Below are 9,500 nucleotides of genomic sequence, written 5' to 3'. Positions count from 1 at the left end.
AAATCATATTAGAAAAAGAAATAGGAAAGAGGTTGCTATTCACAGAGAACTCGCCATCTAGTTATACAAGTCTATATATAGACAATTCTTCTTCTCATTATAAGTTTTTGAGTTTTCTATCATTCTAATAGGAAAAGGGATATTATATATTTATATATAATATGGTTATGAGAAAGAAATGAGTTATGTAAGTAAGGACAAGGGGGGGGGGCGGCAAATTGCAGACAATGATATATTGATATCACATCCAAGGTGAAGGTACATAAAACTTTTGCATTGCAGCTTATAACCAAAAAGAACAAATTACTACAGGACAATTTCCAACCATGATACTATGGGTCACGAGAAGAATATTTCACTGTCATATCATCCATCAACATACAAAAACAAATGAAATGCATGGCCCGCAAGGCTCATTTTGCTTTATTGGCATTCTTTGATGAAGCTAAAAGTTTACATCCCAAATTATAATAAGAAAAAATAAGAGAATCTAAATGAAGAACTGATCTTATTATTTCGGGTGGATGGTACTCATAGAAATAATAGCTCAGAAGGGATAGATAGAAGCTGGGAACAAGAGTTAGGACGAAGAACTCGGTGTGCGAGATTTAGAGAGGGAGTTTAGTTGAGAAAAGTAGCGAGAATGATCACCAATGAATAGGGTCTTACAAGGTCAAGAAAAGGTCTTACAAGGTCAAGAAGACTCTCATGGAGATCAGAAGGAATAGAAAGTACTAGAGTGCGAAAAAGAGATAAGGACGACGGTTGAGGAGAAAGCTCAATTAGGATAGCACCGTGTCAAGACTAGCAAGAAAAGACATGAGCTATTACTCGAGTAGGTGACTTTGTACCATGGAAGACGATGAACTCCTCTTGATCATTGGCCCAAGTTCTTGCAAAGCTTGCAGCAGTCACGAATCCATTCAACATGGTTGATTCTCCAAAACTGACAGGAAGCTGAGAATAAAAAGAGGGAGGGAAAGATGAGCAATAGTATAAAGTTACCAAACTATTCCTACTTCCAAAAGTATAACACTTACCATGTGTGTATTGCACCTTGGGTAGAGGAGATGAAGTTTCTTAACATCTTCCATCCCACATATAGAGGGCCTGCAAGAGAGAAGAGAAGACAAAAGATAGGAACAAACACAAGGTATAAGATAAAATGCAATCCACCCCATCCACACAAGAAATCTCATCCCCATGCCATGAACCCTATCTCAGCTCAGGTATAAGATGCATATAATAAAACCCACTTCAAATATAAGCTATATAAAACAACGATCACCTGATAAGAGGAGAGAGAGAGAGAGAGAGGCGAAAGGAAAGGAAAGGAAAAGGAGCCTTATGATGGATGCTTGTGATATAGGGAGGAGAGAAGAGGACAGATGGGTTGCAGAAGAGCCTAAAGATATGAAGTCAGAAGCATCAGAGGAGGAAATCTTTTGAGATATAGGAAGAGGGGGGGAGTTCAGAGGAGTGGGGGGGGGGGTCTAACACTTACAACATATAGTAGTATTAAAGGGGGTATGAAATTGTTTGGAATAGTGGTCCATTTCTAGGGTTAGGATTAGGGTTTCAGGGATACGGGGTTGAGTTTGGGACTTCGGCTTTTGCTTTGACTGCATGAAAGTTTGCCGCATTCCAGGTGCCAGGTGCCAGGTGCCAACCTAGGGGAGCGAATGTTTAAACTTCGTAGTCTTCATGGGTGGAGCAAATTCCTGCAAACGCGTCTGCAGAGGATCGCTCCGCTTAGTGGCTGTTCGCTGTTTGAGACGCTGACTTCTGCTTACACGCGTACTTTAGCAGCTGCCGCAAAGCAATACACGAGGCAAAATAATTATAATTTTATCCCCCAAAAAAAAAATAAAAAAAAAACACGAGGTAAAATGCATTTTACCCCCTACTTTGAGCTAAAATGATCACTTTGACCTTCTGAGTATTACTACTCCTTTCATAAAATGATTTTTGTTCAAATAAATATGCACAAACATCGTTAAATCGGACAAAAAAAACTTAATAGTTACAACTAATTCAAAACTTAAAAGTGCACATATAATAAAACAAAGTATAACAAGGTAATATACAGACAGTAAAATACATTTAATTCTTTTTAAGCTATTTGTAACTCTAAATTTGCCACGTTACACAGATAATGTTGGGATTCATCACTCTGTCTATGATTCGGTCTCCGCCAAACTTTAAAAGAGAATAAATTTATTATATTAAATTTAAAAAGTATTTGTAAAGTGTTGGTGTGCGTCGTGGTATTCTTAATTAAAAGAGCTCTCTAAACAGGGTCAAGCGTTAAGCACAACGACTCGTGGTTCCCGTTCATAAACCTATATATATATTATATTATATATATATATAGAGAGAGAGAGAGAGAGAGAGAGAGGTGGGCAATGGGCATGCACGAGAGTTGAGCACGAAAATTGAGTATTTATACTGGGTATTGGGAATAGAAAGGCAAGCAATATGCATGAGAGAGAGAGAGGAAGAGAAGAAGAAACGAGGTCTTCAAGAAGAGACTGGTCAAAGCTGGGACTGGGCCCACCTCGATCCCACCACTTAGCTGACGTGGGAGATTACGTGGCAGAAGGACCTACGGTGGACCTCTTAGTAAACTATAGGATTTAGTATTGGAATATAATTTAAGTGCCAAATGGGGAGGAGTCCTCCTATGGGCTTCAAATTTAAGCAACTTTTAGAACAAAAGAGACAAAATGCCATAAAAACTGAGATTGATTACAGGGCCGTATCACTGCATGCATGCATGCATTCATATTGCACAAATTTTACTTGTTCAATAAATAAATAAATAAAAATAATAATAATAATAATAATTCACAGCTCCTCCTTGTTCTTGGTGCAACTTCTCACTTCCCAAAGAATGGATGGATCCCTCTGCATAACATTTATGCCCATTTTGGAGCTTTCCTTTGCTCTCAAACATACGGTGATGGAGACCTTTCATAAGACACAACACCAAGCCCCTTAACTATCCACCCCACTCTTTTATCTTATCCCAAAACTGCCCCGCTTCTTTTCTTTTCTTTTTTTTCCTGAGAATATGCTGCACTGAGGGTAAAATAGTACAATTAACTTGATAATAAGAGTATTAGGTATCATTAATCTCTATATTTGGTTATTTTATTCATCAAGAAATGGAAAAGACGATGGCACGAGTTACGAGTAACCCTTCAATATATTATGCCATTACAATAGTGATTGCATGATGACCAAAAAGGCCCATTAGGTATTCGAGCAAAAAGCCCAATCATTTTTAGTGTCAGCAATGCTCCATTGCGTTCGCACATCAACTGTTCAACGAAATGCCCCTCCGAGATGTCGTCGCCTGGCTACGACCAGCAGCGCAAACAATTGCCACCGCCGGCATGAGGCGAAGTCTTATTTGCATTTCCGCAGCTTCATCTCTACGTCTCCGATGGAGCTATACCCAGCTCTATTGGAAACTGTACTAGAGTAGCAGAGTGCTTTCTTGCTGAAAGGAGTAGTTGGCCACAGAGCTATACCCAGCTGCCTTTCTGATATCCATTTCTCTCATCATTTTCCTCAGGCCAATTACATCAACCCAACGGCTTTCATTTGCATAAGTATCAGATAAGAATAGGTACCCACATATATCATAAGGTGCCATCTTGATGATTTTTGCTGCCATTAACTCTCCCAAGTCTCTACACCCATGAGCTTTGCATGCAACAGCCAGTGCACCCCATATGCCAATATCAGGTCTCATGGGCATTGAACTAATAAGGTCCATAGCCTCTGAGATCCTCCCTGCCCTCCCATAAAGATCAACCATGCATCCATAATGTTCTATTGTTGGAACAATCTTATAAGATTCGCTCATTTCTGCGAATAACTTGATGCCATCTTCTACTAGCCCTGAATGACTACATGCATGGAGGACGCTGAGAAAAGTTGTGCCATTCGGGTTGATGTCATCGTCATGCTGCATCATTTCAAACAAGGTTATAGCTTTATCTCCTTGGCCATTTATGGCCATACCATGTATAAGGCAATTCCATGAAGCCACTGTCCTGACATGCATCGCTGAGAACACCGCCATAGCCATATCAATTGCACCGCTCTTTGCATACATATCAACAAGGCTTGTCCCAAGAGTGATGTTAAGCACTGATCCCCTCACTGCAACGTATGCGTGCACCGCTCGGCCAACGGTCACATCCCCTAGCTCGGCGCAAGCAGAAAGGACACTAACCAGCGTCGCATTATTTGGTTCGAGATCCAAACTCCTCATCTCTTTGAACAACCTTAATCCATTACCCACCTCTCCATGATTAACACACGCATCAATCACTGCACCCCACGAGACATCGCTTCTCACAGGGATTTCCTCGAACGATCTAAGTGCATCCGTGAGAGCTCCACAGTCCCCATGCATGTGCAATAAAGACGTGCCGGAGTGGAGTTTTGTGTCTAACCCATGCTTTTTGAGGTGGGCATGGACTTGCCTACCCTCCCATAAAGCTATCCCACGAGAGCAGCAGTCGAGTAAGAAGCAAAAGGTGTACTCATTAGGACTAAGGCCACGGTTAAGCAATTCTCGATACAAAGAGAGTGACTTGAGTGGGTGGCAACTCAAAGAGAAGGCCTTAATGACTAAGTTGTAAGAGAAGACATCTGGGTTTTGGATTTGAGAGAAGATTAGTTGGCCAAGAGGAAGATTTGGAGGGTTCAAGGTGTCAGTGCAGCATTTTAGCAAACGGCTGGCGGCAAAGACATTGTTGAATAGACCAGAAATGGTGATTTGTGCATGGATTTGATTGAACTGGGATAGGTTTGGGCAGGACTCAAGTTTGGAGAGGATGGGATGGTTTAGGTTAAGTGGTGCTGCAGCAATGGATTGGGTGGGTGGGTGGTGGATGTTGGAGGTTTGGATTAGAAGGGGATGGATGTTGAGTTGGGAGATGGCCTTGAAGTGAATTCTATGTACTGCTGTGGTCATGGCTTGAGACAAAGGAAGCAAATGATGCAAGTAGTCAGAAAATAGCTTTTAATTGGTATTTCAAAAGAAAGTCTCTTCAAAGCAGTGAAAGTATGTTTCGCATAATTTGAAGAGAGTAAGGAGAGGTGGGTGGTAGTTGCTAATCTTACATCAAATATAAGAAATGCCAAATTACTAACTAATAAATCCCCTTGTTTGACCAGTTAGGTTCCTGTCACAAAATAGTTAACATTTTAATTGCCCACCATTAAATGGAAGATCAATATCTGCTCACATTAATATTTGTATTGTTTACAAGGGAATATGCACTGAAGCATGAGCACAGCAAACATCAACCCTCATCACTACACAGGCCTCTAGATATTGGAAGTGATGTTCATATTGCCCAAAAGTATGCCTGCAATCTTTCATATGATAACAGACCATCATTCTAGAAAGAAATTGTCTGGATTCTGGAAAGTAGTTTCAGTAGCCGTATAATCAATCACCTACACCAAAATTCCTGCAAAGATCAGGATCACATTCGCGGATGGTAAAGCATTGATATTGTCTACTTCTGCATTGGTTCTTGGTACAATAGCATCTCCTAAACTGGTTTTTGCAGCCCTTGGAACACCTAGAAAATTGTAAATCCAAAATCGTAAGTGGAATAACAGCCACAGTTTATGTCAGCATTGATATAACTTATATTAATTAATAAGTGCCTTCAAGATCTCTTTCCAGAATAATTTGCCGATGATTTACATAAACCTAAAAACAAGGCTTACAAAAACTGAAAGAATGAAAATATTGAGAGTAGTTGTTACTTCATACTAAAGTGATATGAGAAGAATAAAATTAATGCTGCAGGTTCATAAGTCGGTGAATGGATGGTATAGTGCATACCTACAGTACTTACTTGCAACAAGTTCCATTATTCAAACAAGATCACTCTTTCCTGCGCATCATCTGGCGTCCACAGAGTATACTGCTTACAGCATTGTCCTTTCCGTCTGCAATTCCTTTTAAAATAGTTTGACGACCAGCAGATTTCCACGTATATTTAAGCTTTTGTGTTTTAATCTCCCATGGAAAATTCTTGTTTTTATAAGCATGTCTTGCACCTCCTGCAAGGCATGAACAAGTAGTTACTTATGGGCATGTCTTGCGCTTCCTACAAGGCATGAACAAGTAGTTACTTAAGGGCATGTCTTGCGCCTCCTACAAGGCATGAATATGGGCATGTCTTGCGTCTACCAGAAGACAGAATCTAAGAGCATAGAACATTTTTTTTTGCACTTTCAAGAATATTACATGTTTCAACATGTAATTGGTAGATTTTATCAAGCAAAACAAGCAGAGGACAAACATAAACCTAAATCACTGATTTATGTTTAAGAGCTATACCTTAAGGTATCATTAATCACTGAACGGTGTCCTTCTTTCATTGAGATCAGAAACATATGGCCACTTTTCACTCTGCAAATGAAAAAAAAAAAAAAAAACTCTCATTAAATCAATCAGCAAATACTTTTTATTAATTTATAAAGAAGTCTTCAATAACATTATGACTCACTAGCATGACTAAATTCTGAGAACATTCATGGAAGTGGCATTCAGAAACCTGCAAGTGCCAGTTGCTATTTCGTGAAGGCATCATACTTGTAAATCAAAGAACTTAAACAGGACATAGATTCCTTGATTCCACTTGCAGTCTTGAAATTTGCTGAAACTTTGAGCTCTATTTGCTCACTGACATGGATTACCAATACTCTCGACATGAGCATGTACCTTGCCTGAAGTGGTGAAAGCGTTGACGATCCCTCACAATAATTTCTCGCTGAAAAGATCTAGATATTATCTTTGCTGCAGCATGGCAATCACCACATATCCGCAAATTTTTCATTATCCTGATAGGAGCAGGTGGGTTTATACTGATAAGCCCAAAAGCAATAGCAAGCTTCTCACTATGTCTATAAAGAGTAGTTTCCTTCTCTTCTTCTTCAATGTCAAATGCAACATCTGCAGTGTCTGGTTGATAGCCTTCCATCTTCAATCTCCTGGTCATCTCACCCAACATTTTATCAATCTCGGTTATCTGAGGATGAGTTCTGTCACCTGCGAGGAATTCATGGACAATGCCATCAGATTCTATCAAGCTAGAACCTGGTACCTTTGCAACACCTCGTTGCTTCATCAGGGCCCTGAGCTCCATGACATTGTCCCACATCCCCTTTGAAGCATATATATTTGATAACAGCACATGAAAGCCATCATGCTGGGGTTCAAGCTCAATGAGCCTTTTCCCCACCCTCTCTCCTATCTCCGTTGCACCATGTTTCTTGCAAGCACCAAGCAAAGCACCCCAAGTAGCTACGTCAGGAGAAAAGGGCATGCTCTCAATGAGATCCTCAGCCTCTCTAAGCAAGCCTGCACGACCAAGGAGATCAACCATGCATCCATAGTGCTTATTGTTCGGTATGATTTTGTACTTTTGCTGCATCGATAGAAAATTATAGCGTCCCTCATCTACTAAGCCAGCATGTCGGCAAGCTCCCAGAACTCCCACAAAAGTTATCTCATTTGGAACTACTCCACATCTCTCCATCTCTAAGAATTTCTTTAGAGATTCCTCTACAAGCCCGTTCATAGCCAATCCCAAAATGACAGCATTCCATGTAGAAGTTCCCCTTTCTACCATCATGTTAAAAACCTCCAGTGCTGTTTCTGTGCACCCAAATTTCATGTACATGTCTATAAGAGTAGTTCCAAGAAAGACATCGATGTTAAATCCATGCTTTTTAATATATGTATGAACCCATTTTCCTTGTTCTAGAGCAGACAAATGAGTGCAAGCTGAAATAACACTCACCAGGGTAGTCTCATCAGGCTTAACTGCTCTAATTTGCATCTCATTAAATAGTTCCAGAGTTTCCAAGAACCAATCATGCTGTGCATAGCCAGAAATCATGGTGCTCCAAGAGACAACATCCTTATTCGGCATTGCGTCGAACATTATCTTAGCCTCTTCTACAAGCCCAAACCTTAGGTAGCCAGCAATCATAGAGTTCCACGATACCTGATCCAAATAAACACTTGAATCAAAGAGCCTACGTGCAGCTTCAACGTTTCCACAACTTGTGTACATATGAATTAAAGCATTCTGCAGATTTATACAGGACTGAAGGCCAATTCTAACAATTAACCCATGCATCAGTTCTCCTTGTCTAACCACTTCCGATTGAGCACAAGCAGAGAGAACACTGATCATCAAGACTTCATCCACCAGCTTTTCTTTCCCACTCATCTTACAAAACATCTCCAAAGCCTCAACAAACATATCATTCTGCTCATAACAAGAAATCATCGCAGTCCATGTGACAAGATCCCTGTGAAGCATTTCATCAAACAAATTCCGTGCCTCAACAACCTGACCACATTTAGCAAATAAAGCAATCATGGAGTTTGCTGCAATCGTGTTCTGTTCCGGCATCTGCCTGAAAATTTTCACCGCCTCCTTTACATCGCCAGATTGTACGTACGCTGCCAGAATCGAATTCCATGAAACAGAATCCAACACAGAGCTCTCATCAAAACAATGCCTTGCGTCCCCCAAGTTCCCACAAACCGAATACATATTGATCAATGTGTTCACCACATAGACGTCCGAATCAAAACCCAATTTTGAAATATGAGTATGAATCTGCTTTCCTTCAATCGCCGACAGCCGTGCAGAGCAAGCCTGGAACAAAATCGGATACGTATAATTATCCCCAACTGAATCACTTCTCAACATAGATTTGTACAAAGGAAGGCAACAATGCGGGCAATTCCGATCCACGTGGGCCCTCATTATGGAATTCCAGATGAACCCATTTGGATTCTCGATCTGGTGGAAGAGACGAAGAGAGTAATCGAGGTGGAAGAAGGTAGAATTGGTGGCGAAAGAAAGGAGGCGGCTTGCGGCGAAGGTGTCCTTGATGAGGCCGGAGCTGGTCATTTGGGCGTGGATTTGGAGGAAATTTTCGGGATTTTGGCATTTTTGGAGGTGGAATTCGAGGACGGAGAGGGTTATGGAGGGATTGATGCTTAGGTTTCGATTAATGGCGGATTTGATCGGTGAGCAGTAACGGACACTCCTCGCCAGGCTCATAGATGTGGTACGCGATCTATTCTTCGCATGATTAGAGAAAGACAAGACAAGAGAAGCGAAGCGAGAGTTGAGAGAGGAAATTAAAGTTTTACCAGCTATCCCAGTTACAAACGCATTAATACTCCATCAAATTTTAGTTAATATATTGAATTATATTATAAATTAATTATATTATTGAGTTATCAATCCAGTCAAATAATTGAGCCGAACCATCACAAAATCACTTAACAATTTAATTTTCCATAATAATTATTTAAAATCATAATTGATTCCATAACTTCTTTGAAGTTCATTTCACATCTCCACTCAGTTTCATTTTACCTCTTGTAATTATATCCAAAGCAAACAGAGAACCTTTACTAAGGTTATACTATC

The 9,500-nt window shown here is 40.3% G+C and overlaps 2 protein-coding genes and 1 long non-coding RNA gene across 5 annotated transcripts; all 3 read right to left on the bottom strand.

The window, feature by feature from the left end:
- Positions 1-391: 391 nt before the first annotated feature.
- Positions 392-1,479, bottom strand: LOC140776467 (uncharacterized). Its single transcript, XR_012106889.1, has 3 exons — positions 1,289-1,479; positions 1,041-1,110; positions 392-957 (listed from the first exon to the last, which is right to left on the bottom strand). It is a non-coding gene; the product is annotated as an uncharacterized lncRNA (long non-coding RNA).
- A 2,002-nt stretch (positions 1,480-3,481) lies between these two features.
- LOC140775638 (pentatricopeptide repeat-containing protein At1g59720, chloroplastic/mitochondrial-like) lies at positions 3,482-4,993 on the bottom strand. Its single transcript, XM_073119021.1, has one exon. The coding sequence runs from the start codon at positions 4,991-4,993 to the stop codon at positions 3,482-3,484; it is 1,512 nt and encodes a 503-aa protein (XP_072975122.1).
- A 247-nt stretch (positions 4,994-5,240) lies between these two features.
- Positions 5,241-9,215, bottom strand: LOC140776480 (pentatricopeptide repeat-containing protein At3g62890-like). Of its 3 annotated transcripts, none has more exons than XM_073120206.1 (4): positions 6,549-9,215; positions 6,380-6,451; positions 5,892-6,146; positions 5,241-5,609 (listed from the first exon to the last, which is right to left on the bottom strand). In XM_073120206.1, exon 1 carries the CDS (start codon positions 9,123-9,125, stop codon positions 6,735-6,737), a length of 2,391 nt encoding a protein of 796 aa, XP_072976307.1. In that variant the 5' UTR covers positions 9,126-9,215; the 3' UTR covers positions 5,241-5,609; positions 5,892-6,146; positions 6,380-6,451; positions 6,549-6,734. The 3 variants fall into 3 exon arrangements, with proteins under 3 accessions (XP_072976307.1, XP_072976306.1, XP_072976304.1); XM_073120205.1 differs by having other exon boundaries at positions 5,879-6,099; XM_073120203.1 differs by having other exon boundaries at positions 5,892-6,099.
- Between the last annotated feature and the right edge of the window lie 285 nt (positions 9,216-9,500).

The sequence above is a fragment of the Typha angustifolia genome, chromosome 14 (genome assembly GCF_048772165.1).
Source record: "Typha angustifolia cultivar Huaian chromosome 14, ASM4877216v1, whole genome shotgun sequence".
NCBI lineage: Eukaryota > Viridiplantae > Streptophyta > Magnoliopsida > Poales > Typhaceae > Typha > Typha angustifolia.
The sequence above is the reverse complement of the archived record's forward strand: the minus strand, read 5'-3'. Positions and strand labels throughout refer to the sequence as shown.